Consider the following 25,708-nt stretch of genomic DNA (forward strand, 5'->3'; position numbering starts at 1 on the left):
AGCTGGTCAGTCCATAAATCATTTTATTTTTACCTGTAGATCCATCAAAATGTAATTATTAAAAATCTGCTACGTTATATTGTTTTGCTTTCCCCAATGTCTGAAAGTGGCATTTGGTGTAAAGGTGAAAGTTAAGTGTGTATGCTATCACAAGGGGATACCTGTCACATCAGGCAATCTGTAGTGCATCCCTGTATCAAACAAGTGACAAATGCAGGCAACAATCTCTTCCTTTTCTTAAAAAAAGTTGGATAAAATTAAAATCACTAAGCTTCAAAGGGAAAGGAATTACATTGTATTTGTACTCAAATATATCTGATTATAGCACTATCATTGTACGTCTCCCCACATTAAGAAAAGGGAGACTTGCTGAATTTCAATCACCCCAGTGAAAAACAGGACATTAGTAGTACAGTGTTGGGTAGAAACCTATCCATCTGTTTTTCCATTGTCATCAGTTTTACCAGTGTAAAATACTGTCACAGACTGCATGAAAATGCTTTTTTAGTGTACTGTGAAAGGTGGCTGATGCCACATACTTAAAAAGAAAAGATTGCTGTGAAAGTTTAGCACGGTAACATCCTTATTTTCTCTTCTTGGACAGTTGTATCTCTGGCCAAGGATAAATCTAACTGGAATTTCAACCCAAGCTCTGGTAAAATTATGCAAACTGGGAGAAAATCAATTTTTTAACTAACTTGGCAGTGTGCACAATGGCATAATGTGATAGTTGCACATTCTATTAATGGTAATTCCTTTTACAAGTACCCTTAAAACAGCCTTTGTTTCTCTTACAAACATGCTGTGCTTTATTGATTGCCTTGGATCCAGACCATGCTAACTCATCAGCCATGGTGTCCAATTACCTACGCTGGCATGTTTTGAATATGAAAAGCCAACCAAGCTCTGTATCTGAGAATCATCCCACAAATGCCAGAGGTTCTGAGATGCTGGGTCCAGAATACCCTGACAGTAACGCCTGTGAAATGTCAGATAACATCCACGATTGCAACATCTGTAGACTCTCTTGTCTCCAAGAAATAGTAACTGATTTTATAATGACTTTCACATGTGGGTTTATAAAATGGGCAATTGTTCAATTTCATTGCCACCAGCATTCGATACTTTTGGCCAAATATCTATATAGCTTATCCTTTCCATTATAAATGCTCAGTTTACTCTTCGCAGTATTTATAATGACTCTTCTTCTGTGCTTTAATCTATTGTTGTCTTGCTGCATCTGAAGTTTCTTTCAATAGCATAGAGCTTGCATTATACTCTAAAGCATTAAATGAGTGAAGAACTCTACATTCTATTTGTATGTTATAGCACATTTTATCATTCAGCTTCCATTCTTAACCTTTCCCCAATTATCAATGCATCATAAATTTGGGCTGTCGCGTGTAGCTGTAACTTAATTCCATTTCAGTAAACTCTTCAACAGTTTAGATAAATTGTTCAGGCCAACTGCTTCGATGGATGAACTTTTTAAAAATTATTAATAAAGCAATGACTTTTTCTAAATTTCAGTAGTGTTACAACATTAAAATGGCTATACTGTACTAGAGGAGTCATTTCCAATTTAATTCTGTGACCATGCAGCTTGGCTATTTTAGCTAGTGTCTTGTGCCATTCAATGAATGGAATAGATACTTAGCAGGAAAGTGAAAAGAAAACACATATTTCATATGATGGATGGTGAGGAGGAGCAGGATGATGATAAACAGGGTAATGAAGTGAATCTAGACTTGGCTTACTCACCGGTTTGTGCCAAGTTTGTATTTGTTTGTACTTGATCTCCTCCTATGCTCATATTTGTCTCATATATCAGTGATTACCTGGCTGGTAAGCTTTTACTATGAGCCTTTTGTAAGTTGTTTTAGCCCCCCCCACTCCAATTTCTTCTCTCTTCTTTATCCATTGCTATGTTTTTCCTGATCATATTTTGTTTAATTCTGTTGCTGTATTGGATTTTTGATTGACAATTATACTGGATAACACAGATTTTCCTCTTGAATACTTTTGGGTGTAATGGATTTTGGGCTGTTGATCACGAAAATCAGCATAAAATTTCCCTATCACTGACCATTTCTTTGAAATTGCCTATATTTGTTATTTCAATTCATAATTCAAGTCAGAATAATTGATGCCAAGATTAAGGAAGGCATTTTTTCTTGGTCCACAAATCATACCGGTTATCAAAGACAGGTAATTCGAAGAACTTATTGTGGGACTGGAGGAAATTGCAAGGAAGGCATTGAAGGGTGGTGTTGAAATTCTTCTTGGCAACTACAAAGCACCAAACTACGTGCAGCTGGTTGACAAATTGCTTCATGCATACAAAACCGCAAACTGCAACTTGTCACTAAAGATTCATTTTCTACATTCTGATTTAGACTTTTTCCCTGTAAATCTTGAAGCTGTTAATGACGAACTCAGTGAAGTTTTCACCAGGATTTTGTGGTCATGGAGGAATGGTATCAGGGCAATTGGAATCCACCAATGTTGGCTAATTATTGTTGGACATTTAAACAATAAGCCTCAGTCACTGAGTAGAAATGAAAATCAAGAACACATTTTTGGCTTAGTTGAACTATAGGAAAGCATCAGCACCATTATGCAATTAAATGTATTATATTCAATAAAAGTTAATTTCTTGTTTCTCCAAATTCCTACGTGATACAAGTAGTCAGATATTACATTTGTGTTTGTGCTCAAGCGGTCTATCAAACAAAATCAAGTTTCTGAAGAAGCAACATTTTTGGAAAAAAATTGTTCTCCAGTGTTGTCAGTCATAAAGTGTGAGTGCAAAGCCCCGTAGCTTAAGGATATGGGGCAGTGTGATAAGCTGATCACTCTTTTCTACTTGACAGAAATATGAAAAAGCTTCTGTTTGTAAGAATTGAAAATCAAGGTGCTAACAGGACTTTCAAGAGTTGTAGTTGCACAAGTGGTTGCATTTGTGAAGAATGTACTGTAATGACAATGAGCAACAGACTATAGTATTTTTGGGTAATTAATCTATTTTATACCATTGTCTGCAATGTCTGAGCTAAATGAAATCTTCAAATTATCTTCATTGGCTATGACTTAGCAGCATGATATATTTGATACGGCCATTTCCTTTTGATCATTACACGTAGCAGTACTAAAAACAAAAAAAAACAAAGTTCTTGTTTTTTGACAATTAGTTTGTCATTGAATTGTGTAACTAAATTTTATGGTATTTATTTAGCTGTACAATGTCAGGGCTGTTGTACAAGGAGCTGATTTTATTCAATTATTATACACACAAGAATAAATGTAAAGAATGCTAGAATTATTTTCAAAAACGATTCATAGATAACTGATGTAGCACTTGTTCCCTACAGTAGACGCATAATTAATTTGGGGCCAGTGATGTTGATCCCAGAGGAGCAGTCTCCCCAGCCTGCTGTGCCGATCCAACCTGAAGGTACACGTGTGGTGTGTGGACATTGTGGGAATACTTTCCTGGTATGTATGGAGGTACTATGGGAAGAATTAGAGATTGGATAATGATGAATAAATAATAACAACTTTTACTTAAGGCCCTTTTGACGTGCAAAACTTTCCCAAGCACTTCTCAAGAGTGCATTCAAACAGATGCTGAATCTTTTGAGATATTGGGGCTAATGATTAAGATCATGGAAAAAGAAGTATGTTACTTGGAGCATTTTATGGGAGGAAATGGAAGTTGAGAAGTGTGGAGATTTAAAGAATTAATTTCCAGGGGTAGGGGATTTGGCGGTTGAAGGCACAACTGCCAATGGAGTTAGAGAAAAAAACAGACAGTGTTTGAGAATTATCAATTGTATTTTCTGCGGATGAAGTGCACTGTTAGGTGGTGAGAGCATCATATCACACCGGTTCAAAGGCTGATAGTAGAAAATTTGCAATAGCATTATCATTATAATAGTAATGGTGGAACTACTTAAATAGTGAAACACACCAGCCTATTGACTTATCATCAGAATCAGGATGTGTACTTCAAAGCAGTTTAGATTAGTAATGGCCTCCTTGGGTACATTATAAAAGAAAAAAAGTGATGTATTGAAACCAAATATCACAGTGGTGCAGAAAGTTGTGTGGCTCCCCCATAAATGCCAGAAAACTGGCTTAAATCCTGAACTCGTATGCTGTCTGTGAAGTTTGCATGTTCTCTCTGTGACCACATGAATTCACTGTTAGTCTTTGGTATCTCACATTCCAAAAATGTATGGATTACTTGGTTTCAAGGCTACTGTATATTGCCTGTAGTGTGTAATTGAGTGGTAGAATCTGGAAGGAGTTGATGCGAATGTGGGGAAAATAAATTACAGGATTATTGTAGGATTGGTGCCATTGGATGGTTGATGGTCAGTGTTACTCAATGGGCTGGAAAGACTGTCACCATGCTGTATCTCTCTGACCCCACAAAATGGGTCAGATACTTGGACAGAACCTGAACAGTTAACTTGTATATTGTGCTATGAAGCACAATGCAGGGAAAAAGTATATGTCTGCCATACCAAAAAAGTTAGGCGTGCCACAGAATGCAAGATAAGAAATACCAGAAGCCACTGTGACAAATGAGTTAATTGAAAGTAACACCAGAATGGGGAAGAAATATGATCTAAGTGACTTTGGAATGATCGATGGTGCCAGATGGGGTAGTTTGAGTATCTCAGAAACTGCTGATCTCCTGGGATTTTCATCCCAACAGTCTCTAGAGTTTACATTGAATTGTGCAAGAAACAGAACATGTCCAATTCATGTCTGTAGGAGACAATGCCTTATTAATGAGAGATGTCAAAGAATGACCAGACTGGTTCAAGCTGACAGAAAGGTGACAGTAACTCAAATAACCATTCGTTATAGCATCTCTGAATGTACAACACATTGAACCTTGAAGTGGATGGGCTACAGCAGCAGAAGACCACATCTGGTTGAATTCCTGTACCTAATACCTTAATCTTACTCTAATCGTATTCTTTCACATCTCAATCAACTCTCATAATTCTCTCAACACACACTCCACTCATCTACATGAAGAACAATTTACAACAGCCAGCCGTTAACCAGCATTTCTTTGGCATGTAGGATGACTTTGGAAGGAAAATTGTGGTCACAGGGATTAATTAGATCACACTTTAAAGGAACCAGTTTTACCGTTATCTTCTGTGCTGTATCACTGACTCCATTATTCTGTAAAATAATTATAGAATTTATGAAACTGTATCTGTCCCTGCCATTGTCATTTTATAGGTAAGCAACTGGCTTAATAAAAACTCACAGTTGACTTTTGTGTATCATTATGGAATATTTCCTCTTATTTGTGCGGATTGGCTCAAGACCGCTCTGCAAATGATCACAGTCACCGCAATCACTGGTTTTTAAGTGACTTGCCATTTTTATTCCTCATGGGAAATTTTATGGTTGTCCATATCAAACATTGTTAAGTTGCACTTGAAATGTATCATTAATAACTTTCCCTTACAAGGGAATGAAGGAAGAAAAGAGTTCTGTTTAAAAAAAACAGAATGTTCTTTGACCTTTTAAAAACATATTAAATCAATATTTGTTTATTTACAGTGGATGGAAGTTAGATTCAACACACTGGCAAAATGCCCACACTGCAAAAGAATGTAAGTTCAGTTCATTTCTGAGAGATTCTAATGTTATCATATCAGCTGTTTTTGCTTGCTTTTTAAGTGAATGGCTAGGATTTTAGTCAATGGGACCTGCCATCTGCACTTATTACTGGAGTACATAATCTGGTTGGATCTACAGGGCTGGACTGCTGGCTGAGAACATCCTAGACCTGATTGATTAGAACCATTCGTAGACATGTCGTTGAGCCAGAACAAGCCTGGCCCTGGGGTCTGTCATGAAACTTATTGAAAGCCTCTGAATATTCAGGTCATTTAAAGGCATTAAAAACTTAAAATAAAAAAATTAAACATACTTTATTAACATTTTAAGTGAAGAAAGTCACCAATGTACACTGAAGTCTTGCATAAATCTATTACAAGCAACATAAATAATTGAAGTACCTACAGTATGTTGTTTTCTTCATTGATATGAATGGTCTCATGTAAATGCTGAATAATCTTGACAAGTTCACTCTCTAAGAATGTTATGAAAAATTTGCTGCTGAAATCTTTCAGTGAATTTGACAGTTTGGTATTTGGATACACAAGCAACAAGTCCCAAGCTAGCTGCAATACTGTCAGCATTATCCAACATGATTTGGTTTGTCATAAAATTTCTCTATACGGTAAAGCCTTTTTAAAAGGAAATCTGGCATTTTATAATGCAGCAGACCATAATATCCATGGATAGATGGAGGGGCAACACTGAGGGAGTACTCAGAGCACATTTTGATTAACTGTCAGAATCATATTTATTATCATTGACAAATGACATGAAATTTGTTTTGCAGCAGTAGCACAGTGCAAAGATGTAAAAACCTATAAATTACAAAAAATAATGCAAAAATGTAATAGCCGATAGTGTTCATTTAGCATTCAGAAATTTGATGGCAGAGGGGAAAGAAGCTGTTTAAATCATTATGTGGGTCTTCATGCTCCTGTACTTTCTGCCTGATAATAGTAAGAAGGCATGTTCCAGATGGGGAAGGTCTTTAATGACAGATGCTACTTTATTGATGCATTGCCCCTCAGTGGTGGAGAGGTTTGTGCCCATAATGGAGCTGACTGAGTATATAATGCTCTGTAGCCTCATGTAATTCTGTGCGTTGGAGGTGTCATACCAGTATGACATACCATATGGCAACCAGTCAAAATGCTCTCCACAGTACGTTTGTAGAAATTTAGTCTTGGGTGACAAATCAAATCTCAAATTCCTGACAATGCTCAGCCATTGGCATGCCCTTCTCACCAGTGCATCAGTGCGTGCACCCAGGACAGATCCTCTGCGATGTTGATATCCAGGAACTTGAAACTACTTATCCTTTCCAATGCTGATCTTCAATGAAGACTGTTGTGCATTCGCTTGCCTTTCCTGGCCATTGGCCTTGTTGACATGAGTGTAAGGTTGTTGCAGAACCATTTATCAGCCAATCTGTCTTGCCCCAATAAACTTTCTTATCGCCATGGAACATCGCCATCACCATGGGAACTAGGACCTATCAAGTCCAGCACATGCTTGATAAAGTTTTACTAAACCTAATGTTTTATGTTCTTTTCCAAAAAAATTGCATAGGCAACAAATGTTTTCAAAAATACTGAAAGGTGTTTATGTAAGGAATTTTGGTTGCAGGCCAAATAAATCAGAGAATCTGATTTTCTATTCATTAAAAATGAATCTAGTCTTTTTTATTCAATAAGAAACAATTCATTTTCAAGTCAGCTGTGGCATGGCCAGTTTGTAATTTTTACAACTGATCCCTGAATGTTTTTATTTATAAAGGCGTGAGTATTTTTGATTTTTACATGCAGAGGTGATCACAGTTTGATGAAAAGAAATCTTGCTGAATAAAATATATTTTGAACATTAAAAGCCAATGTAACATTTTAGTCACAGGTGTGAATGATTTGGCTGCCATCTGTGCATTGTTTCCTAGTTGAATGCACTGCTGTTGATACACTTGAAATGATTTTTTTTCTAGTCTCACTGTACAATGTTCACAGTGAAGGTATATTTGAGTGATAGAAAGCTGGGAATTTTAAGGAAAATAGCTACATGCAGAATATGGTGAAAAATATTAAAATTGTAAACTCTCCCCATCTGTTTTTTAGTTATAGGAAACCTGGTAGCAAAATTAAGGTCAGCTTTTGGAAGAAGTTGGTGTTTAACAAAGTTGGTTGTAGGCAAGGGCTTGGACAATTTCCTTCATAGGATTTCTCCAATCCTTCCCTATATTAATGATACACAAATCAAAGAAGTAAGAGCTGTGGATTGGATCTGCTTGTTCCTGTAGCTTATCTGGAGAGAGCACCTCTATCTTGCTGGAAGCCAGATCTGTCAATCTAGTTGTTTTGGGTGTGTGTGTGTGGTGGGGAGGGAACCATCATGACTAAAAGATTGACAAGGTGGAACTGCATACGTGAAAAATATTGAAATGTTAAGGTTCCACTTAGATAAGCAGAGACACTTCATTAGACCAAGTTGCCATTCAATCATGTGCTCCCCTGGATGATTTTGCTACAGGGAACTGTGTAAGCCTGGTTAGCTCCCTTCTGTAGGTTAAGTACTCCACTGCATCTGTTGCCACAACACAGGTACTGTATGTAACAGTGAGACTACAGGCTAAGCAAGCTGTGATGAAAAAGGTGACCTAGAATGGTATAACATTCAACTTATTCAACTTAACCAGCTATCAAATACCAGCGAGGCGTGCACTTGGCCTTAAATAAATAATATGACATCTGTGTTACTAATGAAGTTTTCTACATTGTTTTTTTGTTTTGAGATTCAGGCATTTTTGGCACAGTTAGCATTTATTGTCCATCTAGAATTGTTTTCAAGAAATTGGTGGTTATCCACTTTTATGAACTGCTGCATTAACAACTAGAGATGGTACTCTGACAATGTTGTTGGGTAGGGAGTTCCAATATCTAGACCCAGTGACAGTGTAGGAATGCAGGTAAATTTTCCAAATCAAGAGAGTGTGTATAGGTGGTGGTGTTCCCAGGCCCTTTTGCTCATTTCTCCCTTGATGGTAAAGGTGGTGGGTTTTAGAAGTGCAGTTGGTGTAGCCTCAGAACTTCAGTGCATTTTATGAGGAACGTCTGGCAGCTCTTGGGCTGTATTCCCTGGAGTTCAGGAGAATGAGGGCAGAATGTTTAAAGGCCTGAACAAAGTTGTATATCATGGTAGGGGAGTCTTGGACAAGAGAGCACAACTTCAGGATTGAAGGACATCCATTTAGAACAGAGATGCAGAAAAATTACTTTAGTCAGAGGGTGGTAAGTCTGTGGAGTTTGTTGCCATGATCAGCTGTGGAGGCCAAGTCACTGGGTGTATTTAAGGCAGAGATAGATGGGATCTTGATTAGCCAGGGCATCAAAAGGTATGGGGAGAAAGGGGAGTGGGGATAACTGGAAGAATTGGGTCAGCCCATGACTGAATGGCAGAGCGGACTCAATGGGCCAAATGGCCTACTTTGCTCCTATTTCTTATGGTCTTATTTTTAAAATGCAGCTGTGAGGGCAATGGATGTTTTGTCAATTGGGCAACAATTAAGTGGGCTGCTTTGTGCTGCATGGTATTGAGTTGAATTTGAAGAGGTGCAAAGAAAATACTCCATCATGTTCTTGACATGGGTTTTGGTGGCAGAAAGCCTTCAGTGTGTCAGAAGATGAATGTCTTGCTGTAGATTACCTAACATCTGAACAGCTCAGCTGCATTTATGTAGTGATCTGCCTGACTTTTTGTGATTGTTTCTCCCTCATCACACCCACACACTATTGAATGTGGTATCCAGTGTTAGTAATGCTACTCAATACCAAGGGTAGGTAGTTAAATTCTCTCATTGCAAATGATATTGTCTTGCCATATACCAGCTCATACCTAAAGGTTCTCCAGGTATTCCTGAATGAATTCTGTGAATTGCTTCATTTTCTGAGAAGTTGTGAATTGGTGTTGAACATTGTGCAATTATCTTCATTTCTGAGTTAATAATGGAAGGAAAATCATTGAAGAAAAAGCTGACTATGGTTGAGCCTGAAGAACTCCTGCTGCATTATCCTGGGACTAGGATAACTGAGATTCAACAGCAGCAACTGTCTTCCAATGTGCAAGGCTTTTCCTTCACTCCAACTAACTTCTGTTTTGCCCTGACTTCTTGATGTCACAGCTGGATGAATGCTGCCTTGCTTTTGAGATTAGTGAGTTTTACTTCAGTTGTAGAATCTTAACATTTGTTCCATCTTTAAACCAAGGCTGTGACAAGCTCAGATATAGACTAAAATTTATTTAGCATATGTGCATTGAAACATACGGTGAAATACATCATTTGCTTTAATAACTACCCCAGCTTAAGATGTGCTAGGGGCAACCTACAAACCTCATGGCTAAGTAGCCCTAGAAAAACCCAAGCAGTATTTTTAAATAGGTTATTATTGAGGATGTTTTAGAAGGTGGCACTTTCTTTGCTGTTTAACTGAATTCTTTGATTTATGACCAAATGTAGTGGGTTTACAGAGATTTAATCCACTAGTTCTGCAATTGTTTAGCTTTGTCTTTTGCTTATGGCTTTTAGAATTTAATATGCCTATCACCCTCTGTTAGCAGCCTTACCAGGCTGGTACCTCCTTTTTAGATTCGTCCATACTGTTCCTAGTATATCCTTGTCCTTGTTTATCCTTCATTGAATCAATGTTGATTCCCCAGCTTGATATTAAAGGTAGAATGAGGGATATGCTGCAACATGAAATAGAGGCGCCCAAGAGTACAGGTACGTAATTCATTGAAAGCAGCATCACAGTTAGAGAGGGGAGTGAAGAAGGTATCTGGCATGCTGGCTCTCATAGGCAAGGCATTGTTCATGCTCATTTAATCTTCATTCAATCATACAGCTAATGAAACAGCATTTCTCCCAGGCCAATGTGCAAAACATAGTACATACAGTCATACACAGCACATATAGTTACATTAGCACAAACAAGTCCCTGCGTGGCATGGCTTGAAGATTGATAGTACATGGGATGTTGTCCTGGAGCCACATTTCTGCAGGAACAAGTACACACCATTTCCTCATCTCGTGTTGGGTCAGCCGCAGGTGAAGGCCAATCAACTTGTCTGGTGCTAGGTCATCCGCAGATGAAGGAAATCTAGCTCGTCTTCCAGGAAGTGAACACCAGAGAGCAGTAGCGACAGGAGAGCCAACCTGCAGGGCCTAGTCCCCAACGCAGCACAGATTCCAGCGTGCCCATCGGGTCTCTGTTCTCTCCAATGCTCTCTCTAGAAACTCTTCCCCTTGGTGGTTGTATCAGGCAATGCTGTGGTGTGCAACAACTGAGGTCACACATCTCCCGCACCGTCAGTCTTTCCAATGAACCTGACTTGCAGTATTTTGTGTTACCAACATCCAGCAGGGTTGTGTAATCACAAGGAAAACATTTAAAACACACATTTGCACTATTTGTTGCAGCTGGAGAGGACGCTTAAACCAAGCGCATGGCTGTCTTAGCAGAATTAAGAGTACAGAGGTTAGGACAATATGTCAGAGATATTGGAGGGACTGCACTTGAAATATCGTATAAAGTTTTGGTTGTCCTGTTATGGGTAAGGCATAAACTATAGAGTGTGCAGAGATGAGTTATGAGGATCTTGTCAGGACTGAGGCCCATGTGATAGGGAGAAGATGGGCAGGCTAGAAATTTATTTTTTTGGAGCATAGGAGACTAAAGGTTGGCATATAAAAATGTATAAAATTATGAGAGGCACAGATAGGGTGAATACACATGTTTTCCCCCTCAGGAAGAGGAACTTAAAATTGGGGGACATAGGTTGAAGGTGAGGTGTAAAATATTTAAATAGGATTTAATAGGCAACTTCTTCATGCAAATTGTGATGTAAATGTGGAATGAGCTGCTGGAGAGTGGTTGAAATAGGTGGAATAACAACATTCAAAAGACATTTGGACATGCATAGAAGGGGTTTAAGGGGAAATGAGCCAAATTCAGGCAAGTGGGACCAGTTTGGTGGATGCAATGGTCAGAATTAATGAACTGGGTCGAAGGGTCAATTTCTGTACAGTAGTTCTGGGACTTTGACTCTGATTATTTTGTGATGTTGTACATTCCTGCTTCCATCGTTAATTCCAGTTTTTGATGATAGATCTGTTGAGTGTCATCTCGCAACTGCTCAATGCTACTTGTGTTCTTGGGTAAACATGAGGAAATCTGCAGATGCTGGAAATTCAAACAACACACACAAGATGCTGGTGGAACACAGCAGGCCAGGCAGCATCTATGGGTCTCAAAGGGTCTCGGCCCGAAATGTTGACAGTGCTTCTCATCATAGATGCTGCCTGGCCTGCTGTGTTCCACCAGCATCTTGTGTGTGATATTTGTGTTCTTGGGTAGTGTATTTGATTACTGATAGTATGTGGATCCCAAAAAGACAAAATATATGCTATAGTTCACTCTTAAAGTCTGTTTAATGGAAACAGGAGTGGAAACTATAAAAGGTGTGATTCTTTTATTGGGAGTTTTATCTTGAGCAGTGTTATTGCAAGTAATTTTTATGATTCAGATGATGGGATCTTCAATTAGCAAGTACAATTTTTTTCTCTCTTAGTTGTGTGTGTCAGATTATGAAAGTGATTTTAAACAATGGAATAATAGTTTGCTGCTGACATAAGTTGCACAATTGGTACATAAACTATCTTTTATTTTGTTATTTTTAGATCATCTGTTGGTAGTGCATTGCCACGAAGGCGTTGCTGTGCATATGTAACTGTTGGAATGATATGCGTTTTCATTGGAGTTGGTTTAACTGTAAGTAGAGTTTAATCCTGTGAAGTTAATTGTGTATTCTGCTTTTTCTGTTTGCTGAGTGCCTTCTAAATGTATTCCCAATCATGATTCTATATTTGTTTGTAAACATTCTTTATTTCATTGTGTCTGCACAAAGGTAGTTACTTTATTTATGGAATTAAATAATCTAGCATAGCTATGCATGTATATGGTTCCAAATTGATACTCCGTGTTCTGTATAGTTCTAAAACAAATAAAGTCTAAGAAAATGCATGGATGGTAGGGGTATGGAGGACTATGGTCCCAGTGCAGTTCGATGGGAGTAGGCAGTTTAAATGGTTCAGCACAGACCAGATGGGCCACAGGGCCTGTTTCTGTGCTGTACTTTTCCCACTCTATGACTCTAAAATACCTTGACAAACATTAAGTACTTTTAGTTGATTTTAATTCTTTGAAAAAATAACAAAAACTTGGAAATACAACTATGTTAATGAAGTTGTGCGTGTATACTGTGCTAAAGATATTTAAGAGTGCCTGGCTCTTAAACATTCCCATTTTCGCAAAATAGTGTATTTTAATATTTTAATGTATGATTACTTTGCCTAACTCTGGTTGTTTGTGATTACCAATGTAAAATGCCTAATTATGTTACCAATGTGCGTACAGCACATGACTGTAGCTAGCAATGTTTAGTTAGTTTTTATTCTACTGCCCAAGTGTGGGTCATTATATTCGGAGACAGATGGTTTGGTGCTTGTGAGTGGTTGGGAATATGCAAATCCTGACTGAATATGAGAAATCTTCTAATATATGGAAAATAGTCACTGGAATGATACTTGGAGAGTGTAATGATATTGTAGAGATTGAGATGGTGGCATCAAAAGGTTGAGGAAGGACTGTGGGAAAGGTTCTGAAAATTATAGAGAAAAATCTAGCTACAGGAGCGCGAGAGCAAGAACATGGGCAGTATTTTGAAGATCCTGATCGTGTGAGAATAGAGGGATTGCTACTTTTGTAGGCAGTTTACAGTCCATCAAACTTTGGCTACAAGCTACCGACTGAAATTCAAATAAAACGTTTGCAAAAGTTTAGCTTCAAATTTAAAGAATTTAAACAAGAAAAAGTACATTATGGAGAATTGTTGGAAATATTATCATTTAATTCTAGCAAGTGCATTTCTAGGTTTGATGTCTTCTTCCAGCTGCACACTTCAAATTGAGAAGCCTTTTTTTTTACCTTGTAATTAGCTATTCAATGGAGATCATTTTTGTGAAAGATATGACAGCCAACTTGGTGTCTCATTTGCATAGTTTAGTGTTGAACAAAATACAGAATACTTCCATCTGCCCTGCCTCGAGGATTATTGGGCAGGATGTGCTCGTAATTTCACTTCCAACATTTGTAATTGGAACTTGATCCCTGAAGCCAGTTCCTGACTGGCAAAGAAAATTTCCCTCTTGTAAATATCAAAACTACCCTCAAGAAATGCCTTTTCTTCAGCTTTTTCAGTCAAGCTATGAACAATCTTGAACACTTGGAAATGCGTGACATTTTCCAATCCCTGAAAAATACACAGTCCATTAAAAATTAGTTACTAAATGAAACTAATATTTTCTCACTCAGCTGCTATTGTCCTCTGAAATGAATACATTCCCTGAACATGTGTTACATCAAACTTGGCAGAGTTTCATTGAACGTATTTTCACTGTAACTACAATGAGATTGCAGAAAGTATAACTTCACTGCAGGGGGAATCAAATAAAGAAACAGTTGTAATAATAAGAACATTTGAGAAAGTGTGCATTCTCTATATTTGTATGAATGGCCCTTTTATGATTGTTAATCTAGCAATTTCCCCCCAAATTTTAGTAATGAATTTCTTCATAGTACATAAGCTTTTATTAAGCTATATGGAACATGTTTAAAAGAATTATTTTTATTATTGTTTCAAACTTGGAACATGTATAAAGAAATATGCATCTAGATTTTTGTAAATTCTATCAAGTTAGTATGTTAAGAAACTAGGTTGACAATTTACACAGCTTTAGGCTTTTTGTGCCCATCCAATTCTACATGTACATGGTATTGAATCAGTCATTTTAATTGCAGGACTATTAGTTTATATAAACTATCTGGTGACTGATAGCTAATTAACTATTTATAGATTAAACCTGTTCTGATTTTCACATGGTAAATGGAAATGATACCTGACACTGAGTTAGGTATCTGTTTTAATAGCAGTTTTAAGCTATTTATTTGTCTTGCTTCTTTTTTTTAAAGGTTGGGACTCAAGAATTTGCAAGACGTTACACTGCAACATATGTTTCCTGGGCTTTTGCCTATCTCCTAGGTCTAATCTGCCTAATTCGAGCTTGTTATTGGGGAGCAATAAAAGTTAGCTATCCTGAGCACACCTTTGCATAGACAAATCAGTTATCTAGTGCTGAAGATCCAATGGTCTACAAATCTTTTTAAAAAAAGGACATTCTCAAGTTAATGGAAATCAGCTTTATAGACTGATTAGGTCCAAGGAATATAATGGTGTCAGAATGTGCACATTGCACTGTGGTTTAAGCAAGTGTGCATTTTGTTGCTGCTAGATTGCCATATGCTGAACGCAGATGTTGCATATATGTCGCTTGGAATGTATCTCATTTTTGTCTTGGTTAATCTTTGTCATACAATCTTTGTTGAAATTTGCTTTTTCTGGTGATGGAGAGAACAAAGGAATGTGATGCAACAATTTAACTCAACACATACACCATTGAAATATTTCTGTCCAGCCTTGATGTTTTTAAATTACTCCTATGAATCTGAACAAAATTACATAATAGCTGAGCAATAAAAATACATTGCATTTTCAATACTTTCATACTTTTGCATAGCTGCTTTTTAAAAATAAAGCATTTGAAAATACCTGCATTGAGAGTGTCAGGATATTATGGTGGCAATAGTAAATGATGCTAACTTGCTGTATCATATTTATCTTATTGTATAACGCACATACCATCATTTTGATTAAGCGGCAATGTGTCAGGAAAAGATTTAGTTTTTGCTATTATCATAGTACAATGATCTACTTTAAAATTTAGAAAATATTCAGCATTTGAATGTAATAATAATCACAGATACATTAACTATTGCTTTGCTGAAGTGCATGCATCCTTTTATAAATAAGATAATAAAACACACAAACACTTGAGTGACTGCTGTTACTAATTTATGACAAAACAATGAAGAACATCAGAATGTGTTATCCTTTAATTAAGTTTGTGTCCTGCACACTCTAAAATGAATATTGCATTGTGGTCAAGTGGAAATCGGTGAATTACTTGTGTGTTTATTTATAACTGCCATGTTTCTCTAATTCAAAATGTCCTTTTTACTGTGTTCACCACACAAACTAAGCTTGTTTTTCTCACACATGTAGCATTTGCAGTGCTACACACTCCATGCCAATTTAACCTAATCTACATTTTATCATCATCTCCATCTCTAAACACATATGTCCTGCATAAATTCATTTCTGAAGTGGCACCAGTTTTCATGCTTTCTTTCTGCAGAAACAAATAATGCAGAGAAGAGCATTGGAGAAGTTTTGAAGTAATAAAATAGGTGAAGGCAGATTATTTCTGAAGGGTGTCTATGCATCACTTGTATTCCTTAATTCAGTGAAGATGCAGGAAGCTTCATATCTTTGAATCCTGTTCTCAGGCATGCAAACACTTTCAAAATCAGCCACTACATTGCCAGTATTACAGTCTAGATTGCAGGCAATGGTTGGGAGGGAATATTTGGGGCCTTGGAAGATTGAGCATGCAGAATATGTTGTCTGCAAATATCCCAGTGCTCATTATAGGAAGATCAGCAGCCTATTGAGACAAGGGAATGCAAGTTGGTGGATTTCATATAGTGTTTGATTTTTTTTTGGCTACAAATAACCTTTTTCTGATACCAACCTTTAATGAAGCAAGTTATGTTTTCAATAAAAATGGAAGAAGCATACTTGAGGAGGAAAATCCAATGAAGAGGAAAAAGTAGTGATATAAAAACTTGTACATACATTTGCTGTTTGAGAAAAGTTAGCAAAACATCTATCAGTTGTGAATTTCAGCTTTGAAAGGGATGTGTGACTGTAAATAACCATGGGGCACCACAGTAGCATAATGGTTAGCACACTGCTATTACAGCTCAGGGCATCAGAGTTAGGAGTTCAGTTCTAGCATCCTCCCCATGGAATGCATGGGTTTTCTCCGGGTGCGTCAGTTTCCTCCCTACTGGTTGATGGGTTAATTAGCCATTGTAAATAGTCCTGTCATTAGGCTAGGGTTAAATTGGGGGTTCCTGGGCAGTGTAGCTGGAAAGGCCTCTTCCATATTGTATCACTAAATAACAATTTTAAAAAATATTTATAGCTTTTGTTATCTGTATCTAACTTCATTGCAGATTTTGCTTATACACCTGCCTGACAATAAATGGGTATCAAGCCAATATTTCCATATATGCATCTAGATTTTCAGAGTTGTACTGATGAATGCAAATTGTTTCTGTTTTCTCATTGTTCAGTCATCCTTTTCAATTTGGGGGAAAGAAATGTATAATTTCCCATTAAGGTAAATTTGTGCTGCAAATCTTTTGTAGGTAATCTGCAGGAAATCCTGCTTTCCAGGCAGACTAACTGATTGCTTTAATGTAGGTATGGTTAACTCAAGTGAGCCTCCTATCAACCATTGTCTTCCAGGAATAATATTTATCAGGTGGACTACCAACTGGAAAATGCAGACGATCTAAAAAACTCCCTTAACAATTTTGGTTACTGAGGAGAATGTGATAAATAGGAATTTGAGAAGGCAATTCACGGAGAGAGAACTTTGAATATTTGAATCTGGTGATGTTCAGTTCAGCAATTTCTTGATTCAATATTTTAACACCATTTCTGATGTTACATCTAGGTCATTTTCTGTCACATGTCGTGAAGTGTATAGATTATATAGAATTTCATCCTGTTCTTCAAAACAAAAGACCAAGAGTATATAAACTTAAATTCCTGCTCGTTCCAATATTACAAATGTTCACTTTTCTATATTGTTAAGCTTTGTGTGAAGTACACTTTGTATGGAATAAATTTTTAGCAAGCACCTAGCAATTGTCTATTCAGCTGTACCACCTTGTGTTCATATTTTAATTCTGTGTAGTGCTGAAAGTATATTATCAGTTCTATGTTTATTTGCCAGAAGGTGGCAGTATTAACAGTTACAGTCACAAAGCTGTAATAGCAAGACAAATGATGATTTAAATTACTATTGTATTGAATTATTTTTGTGCAGATTCAGCAAACATATACACACAGATGTATGTTACACTTTGGATGCTGATCTGAGGAAAAGGTAAGGTTTATTTTTACTGTAACACATACAAAATACTGAAGGACCTGAGCAAGTCGGGCAGAATCTATGGAAAGGATTAAAGAGTCAAACTTGAAAGAAAATTTTATTATCAAAGTACATATGTCACCATATACAACCCTGAGATTCATTTACCTGTGGACATACTCAGTAAATCTATAGAATAAAAACCTTAACAGAATAAATGAAAGACCACCCAACTGGGGTGTTCAACCAGAATACAGAAGTAAATACAAAATAAAAAAAAATAGATATTGAGAACATGAGATCAAGAGTCATTGAAAGTGAGACCATGGTGTGGGGACATCTCATTGATATGGTGAGTGAATTAATCCCCTTTGGTTCAAAAGCCTGATGGTTGAGGGGTAGTAACTGTTCCTGTACCTGGTGGTGTGAATCTCTACAACCTCCCAAGAAAGTAGAGGTGTGGCCGTAATTGCAGTTATGTGCTGGGCCCGGGACAGGTCCTCTGAAATAATGACACTTAGGAATTTAAAGCTGCTAATCCTCTCCACTGATGAGAACTGGCTCATGGGCTTCTGGTTTCCTTCTCCGGAAGTCAATAATCAGCTCCTTGGTCTGCAGATGTTGAGTAATCAGTTGTTATGACACCACTCAGCCAGATTTTCAATCTCCCTCCTATATGCTGATTCATCACCACCTTTAATATGGCCTATGATGATGATACCATCAGGAAACTTGAATATGGCACTGGAGTTGTGCTTAGCCACACAGTCGTCAGTGTAAAGTGAGGAGAGGAGGAGTCTAAGTACAGAGCCTTGTAGTGCACCTGTGTTGATGGAGATCATGGAGGAGATGTTGCCAGTCCGAACAGACTGAGGTCTGCAAGTGAGGAAATCCAGGATCCAAGATATCCTGATGTGGCAACTCTGAACTAAGATAAAACCATAACATGTAGGAGCAGAATTAGACCATTTGGCCCATTGAGTCTGCTCAGCCATTTCATTATGGCTGATCCATTTTCCCTCTCAGCCCCAATCTCCTACCTTCTCCCTGTATTATTTCATGCCCTGACTAATAATTTAAAAAAATCAGTTAACCTTTACCTTAACTATACTCCATGACTTGGCCAGCTGTGGCAATGAATTCCATAGATTCACTATTCTGGCTACAGAAATCCCTCCTCCTCCCCCTTCTAAAAGGATACATTCTATTGTGAGTGAAAATTTAAGACTAAACTCTAGATAGGATCCAATATACCATACATTTCTGCCAAATAAGCTTGTTTCACATTACAATCCCAGCCTAACAATCTGAACTGAAGATAACTCACTTCACACCTCAGTCTAGTTCAGTAACAATTGCCATCATCTCTTTCTTGTTGCATACTGCACAGAACTTGCCATATTATTATTTAGTATTGTGATCACATCTTTGCTCACATAACGGATGTCTCAACAACTAAGGTTAAATCTCTAAGAAACCTATTCATGTATATTTAAGGCGGAAGTTGATCATTTCCTGATCAGTTAGGGCATCAAAGGATGTGGAGAGAAGGCAGGTGTACGGGGTTGAGTGGGATCCAGGTTCAGCCATGGTGGAATGGCTGAGCCGACTCAATGGGCTGAATGGCCTAATTCTGTTTCTAATTCTGTCTTGTATGTCCTAATTTTCAGGTAAGTTATCATCAGCTATCTATACTAATGGATTTTACTATGATTACTGTGTTCCTCTGAAGATTACTTCCTCCCTCCTAACAGTTAATGAGCAGTGACTCACTCTATATTTGCTTTAGCATACACGTTATCCATTATGTCACTTCACTCTTCAAGAAGGGAGAGAGGTAGAAGAAAGGAAATTATAGACCAGTTAGTTTGACCTCAGTGGCTGGAAAGATGTTGGAGTTGATTAAGGATATGGTTTTGAGGTACTTGGAGGCCCATGATAAAACAGGCATTAGGCATCGTTTCCTTAAGGGAAACTATTGCCTGAAAAATCTGTTGGAATTCTTTGAAAAAATAACAAGCAAAAAAGTATCGTTGGATGCTGTGTACTTGGATTTTCAGAAGGCCTTTAACAAGAAGCTGTTTAACAAGAGCCCATGGTAATACAGGAAAGGCTATCATGGATAGAGCATTGGCTGATTGGTAGGAGGCAAAGAGTGGAAATAACGGGAGCCTTTCTGGTTGGTTGCCAGTGATTAGTGGTGTTCCACAGGGATCTGTGATGGGACTGATTCCTTCTATGTCAATATGTTAATGATCTGGATGACAGAATTGATGGCTTTGTGGCCAAGTTTGTGGAGGATATGAAGATAGGTGGAGGGGCAGGGAGTTTTGAGGAAGCAGAGAGGTGACAGAAGGACTGAGATCGGGGGAATTGGCAAAGATATGGCAGATAGAATACAGTGTCATGAAATGTATGGCCATGCAATTTGGAAGAAGAAATAAAAGGGTTGAATAATTTCTAAATGCAGAGAAAATTTAAAAATCTGAGGTGCTTGGGGCTTGGGAGTTCACATGCAGAATTTCCTGAAGGTTAACTTGTTGTTGTGTCAATGGTGAGGAAGGCTATCTCATGGTCGCTATAACCATACACTTTAATAGTACGTATTGCTTTTATCCTTCAGCTGAAATACAGTTACATCAAGTCTTGAATTTATTATTCCTTTATAGTAGCTATATTAATTTCACAGATTTGAAAAAAAAACAAGTCAAAGGCTCAAAAACATTTTGATCATAGTAAAATTAGAATTCATTTTTATCATGCTAAAGTAAATGTTATCAAACACATTGGCCTAATGCCGTAACTACTGAAACAGTAACATAATAATCTAATATTTAATAATAACACCAACTATAAGCATTTTGGACTGAACAAATGCCATTTTCTGGAATCTGTTGTGAGCTGATTTTTGAAAAATCTTTGCTAACAAAATGAGATCTTTAACATGAAGTGGACTACTCATACCTTTTCTGAATACAAGGTCTTTCATCCAGCTTTCTATACTAACGAAAGATCAGAGCTTTTCAAATTTCATATTTCAAACTTGTGACTATGAATTATACTAGATCCTCATCTTAGAGGTTATATCTATTTATAGAATTAGACCAACCATAGAATATCCTCACCTACCATCTCATAAGCCTCCGCATCCAACTTATTCTTTGCAGCCTCTGCCATCTCCAAGGGGATCCCACAACCAGACACATCTTCCCCTCCCCATCCCTTCCTCTCCACATTCTGCAGAAATCACTCACTCCCATTTAAATTCCTGTTTTGCCAGTACAACTCAGTATTCAGCATTCTTTTTCTTTGTTATTTCCAGCTTCACAATGACTAACTTTTCATCTGCTGAATGAAAACAACCAGAACGATTTAATCATAACAATGTTTTATGCTTAACACTGCTATTTTCCTGGAAATTGTGCAAGCTAGTAGCATGGTTCAATGGTTCTTTTTTCACAAAGAGCTTAAATTTTATAAAGAGCTTGTATTTATACACCAGTATTATACAGTTCTTTAAGGTTATTATAGCCGGGGGTGGTAGTGGGAATAAGCTCCCACTATCTATTAAATGCTTTCAACAGCATGTGTCTCAAATAGCCTCTGACAACCAAGTCCAGCTCCTTGGCTTCAGGTGTGGCTTAGCTGCTAAGCTTGGTGGAACTGACAGAAGAAGGAGTAAAGGAGGGTTACTAACACCTTAAAACCAGTCAGTTTGGGCAAATGGGACTTTTCAGCCATGGTTAGCAGCTCATCTAGGAGAAGGAAAACTCTGATGTCAAACCTCTGCTGCCTTGTGGCTAAACCAACTCTTAGGGAAAACTTCAAGAGCAAACCCCAAGGAAAAATCCGGAGCTTGAGTCCCTAAGGCAGTTCCACAGTGATTTCAATGCTGCCTGACAACTCCCGTGACACTGCTGGAGCCAAATTGTATATGTCTCATCAACTGCATGGGCAACAACTTGTTCTCCATATTGTACTGCCCTGGCTTGTGTAGACAGCTAGGAGCAACATCCATAGTCAACCCTGCCTAATCATTATACTATAAACTTCTCAAGATGATTTGCACTGAGTCTGTAGATATGTGCCACAAAATTTACACAGTACCAACCTATTGTTTTAAAATTGCATATTTTGAGAAAAATTTACTAGTTCAATGCTACATCAAATTCTTTGAACAGCTGCTGAAATCTTTTTTGTATATATGTGGCTGAATATGGTTGTCTCCAAAATCTGAGTTCAGGCCTCTCAATCAGTGAAATTGAATACGGTTTATAATAATGTATCTGAAAATGATGAAACTGGTAGCCTGCTATAAAAACTTAACTGACATGCTTTTAATGGGAAGAGAGCTTGCCTCATTAAGGCAATCCAAGATAAGGTAATCTTTTCCTATCAACACGCCTAGCATTGAGATTGAGGAATAAATTTAAAAGGGAGGCAAGATCTAGCAAGAGTGACCATTTTGGAATAGTCATCTTGAGATGGGATATTTTGAGGTCCAAGTGCTGAGATTGAGGCATAACTGCAGAGGATTTAATGAGGGAGGCTATGGTGAGAAGGCTGAGCAGTAGTGGTAAGGTGAGTCAAGATAAGGTCTCTTAAGCTATAGTACCTTGAGAGGTAGAAGTGGCAGTCAGTGGACTGCTATGCTTCTGTCAAATATGGGAGAGCAGGGAGTGATTAAGTGTTTCTGGTAACAATTTTTACAGGAAGTGTGCCTGGCCTACAACTCCTTTCAGGCAAAATGGATCTGTTAAGGTGGCAGATGGGAGTCACTGAGGAATGTACAGGAGGCAGAAAGCGTCATAGATAGGAGTTTCAAGGAAGTGATCATACCACGGGTCAGCTGGATAGATCGTTGGAGATACAGGAAGGAATTGAAGAGTCCCCTGTGCTATTTCCCCTCTCTGAAAGGCTTACTGTTTTGGATACTGTTGGGGGATATGGTCTGTCAAGGGAACAAGGGGAAAATGCATCAACCAAATCAGTGGCGTCATAACTGACTCTGTTATACAGCAAGAAAAGTCAAAGTCTAGGTGAGTGAACAAAGATCATAGAAATCTACAGCACATTACAGGCCCTTCAGCCCATAATGTTGTGCCTACCATGTGACCTCCAGAAACTGCCTAGAATTTCCCTACTGCATAACCCTCTGTTTTTCTAAGCTCCATGTATCTAAGAGTCTCTTATAAAACTTTATTGTATCCGCCTCCGCCACTGTCACCAGCAGTACATTCCATGCACCCAAAACAGGATTTTCCCCTGACATCCCCTCTGTACCTGCTTCCAAGCACCTTAAAACTATGACCCCTTGTGCTAGCCATTTCAACCCCAGGAAAAAGCCTCTGGCTATCCATATAATCAATGCCTCTCATCATCTTATACACCTTTATTAAGTCACCTCTCATTCTCCATCGCTCCAAGGAGAAAAGGCCAGGTACACTCCAGAGAGTAGCAGTGATTGGAGGAACTCAATAGTCAGGGAAACTGATAGGTTTCCTGTGGTTGCAAGAGGGATTTGAGGTTGGTGTATTATTTCCCTGTTGCCAGGGTCAAAGAGGACAGTAGGAGCAAGATGGTAGCTAGAGAGAAGTAGAGCCACTCGAGAACGAGGGGCAGAACTTTAGTGTGGAGCCAGAAAAAAATGGATGAGGTCTTTCACATCAGTATTCATTAAAATGTTGCCTGGATTGGAGGGTGTACCTTAGAGGTTGAGTGAACTTAGCCTTTTGGAGAAGATTCAGAGGGACAGGATTTACTCACGTTTGGAAATGCAAGGATGGTTTTCAACGGGGAAGGCCCTGTCTCACAAATTTGAGTTTTTTTGAGTAAGTGATAAAGATGATTGATTAAGGTGGGCTGTAGATGTTATCAACATGGATTTAAGATATGGTCTGTCATGATAGGCTAGACCAGAAGATTAAATCACATGGGATGAACAGTGAGTTGGTAAATTATATACAAAACTGGCTTGGCTATACGAGCTAGAGAGCAGTGGTAAAAACATACTTTTCTGACAGGTCTGTCACCAGTGTTCCACAGAGATCAGTACTAGGACAGACAGACATACTTTATTGATCTCGAGGGAAAATGGGTTTTGTTACAGTCGCACCAACCAAGGATAGTGTAGAAATATAGCAATATAAAACTATAAATAATTAAATAATAATAAGTAAATTATTCCAAGTGGAAATAAGTCCAGGGTCAACCTATTGGCTCAGGGTGTCTGACACTCTGAAGGAGGAGTTGTAAAGTTTGATGGCCACAGGCAGGAATGACTTCCTCTGACACTCAGTGTTGCATCTCGGTGGAATGAGTCTCTGGCTGAACATACTCCTGTGCCTAACCAGTACATTATGGAGTGGATGAGAGACATTGTCCAAGATGCCATGCAACTTGGACGGCATCCTCTTTTGACCTCTGTTATTTATAATCTATATTAAGAGTTGGATGAAAATTGAGGTGGTCTGATTAGTAACTTGGAAGATGACACAAACATTTATGTAGTTTTAGTTAGGTTGGTTGCCAAAGGTTACAGCTAGATATAGAACAATTGGAAATTTGGGGAGAGAAATGGCAGATGGAATTTAATTTGGGTAAGTACGTGGTGTTGCACTTTGAAAGATCAAATGTAAGAAGAAAATAAATAATAGATTGCAGGACCCATAGGAGAACAGACCTAGGGACACTAGGGTGCAGGTCCATGGCTCTCTGAAATTGGCACAAGTGAACAGGACAATAACAAAAATGTACGGCCTCCATTCATCAGGGTATTGAGTATAAAAGTTGAGACATTCTGTTACAGGTGCATGAAACTTTTATTTAGTCATATTTTAGTTATTCTGAGCAGTTCTGGTTGTCACACAATATGATTTCCAGCCATTAATTCTATTTCCCCTTCTTGGTCACAACCTCCTGTTGAACATTGCAAATTTAGAACCCTTTTTGATTCTTAACTATATGAACATTATTATCCAATACAAAAAAGCCTACTTTTGTATATTTTAGTCCTGTCTCAGCCCAGCTAATGAAAGTCTCATCTGTCATCTTGTTACTTTTTGTCTCAACTGTTCCAATTCACTGTTGGTCAATATTCTATCTTCTATCTTTATCAACTGTGAAATTCCCTCCCTTTGAAATTATCTCTTTGATTATATTATTGATGGCCTGTCCTTAAGTAAATTGCTTCTTGGTTTAATGCATCCTAGTGAGTGCCTTGGAATACTTTATTACAATAAATGTTATATAAATACAAGTTGTAATGGAAACTGCATACAGTTGTAGTGTTCCTCACTTTTTCTTGTCCACATTAATTCTGTAGGTTCGATTGTTATTTAGAGCTTTGAGACGAGAAACTATTATAATGTTAGTTAACAGCACTCTCCTTTAAAATGGTTCCAGCTTAACAGACACAGAGCGCAGAGGTAGGTTGTTGAACTTACTTTAACTTTAAAAAGTACAAGGAACAATTCTGTATTTCACAGCATATCAGCTAAGTAGCTTTCCTACTTGTAGACCCATCAGTGAAGAAACAAGAAACATGCCAATAAATATATTTTCTGTACCAGTGGAAAGGAAACTACCTATATGCTCTGTTAAACTCCTGCAACAATTTTTAGAACAGTCTAAACTTTCTTATGATAGGTTTACATTTTCTAAATAGATTGCATATATCGAGCAATACTGTTACGTTTGTTTCTATTGGCCATATGAACTCAAAACATATTGATTCCTCTAAAGTTTTATAGACACACTGGAATCCAATCTCTGCACCTCTATTCTAACCGTCATTTATCAAAACTCACCTCTCTGACCTCTGACATCCATTCTCTTAAAAAAATAAATTCAAATACGGTTAACAAGAGCACAAATGGAGCATTGCACTCC

General features: G+C 37.8%; 1 protein-coding gene across 1 annotated transcript in view; it reads left to right on the plus strand.

Moving 5' to 3' along the window:
- The window catches only part of pip4p2 (phosphatidylinositol-4,5-bisphosphate 4-phosphatase 2), a 39,863-nt gene extending 24,217 nt beyond the window's left edge, over positions 1–15,646 (plus strand). The window contains exons 4-7 of the mRNA XM_059978801.1: positions 3,372–3,495; positions 5,593–5,645; positions 12,377–12,467; positions 14,727–15,646. Of these exons, the coding sequence (XP_059834784.1) occupies positions 3,372–3,495; positions 5,593–5,645; positions 12,377–12,467; positions 14,727–14,870 (412 nt within the window). The 3' untranslated portion in view covers positions 14,871–15,646. The remainder of the gene's footprint in view (positions 1–3,371; positions 3,496–5,592; positions 5,646–12,376; positions 12,468–14,726) is intronic.
- Positions 15,647–25,708: the final 10,062 nt, after the last annotated feature.

Source organism: Hypanus sabinus, chromosome 1, assembly GCF_030144855.1.
Source record: "Hypanus sabinus isolate sHypSab1 chromosome 1, sHypSab1.hap1, whole genome shotgun sequence".
Classification (NCBI taxonomy): Eukaryota; Metazoa; Chordata; class Chondrichthyes; order Myliobatiformes; family Dasyatidae; genus Hypanus; species Hypanus sabinus.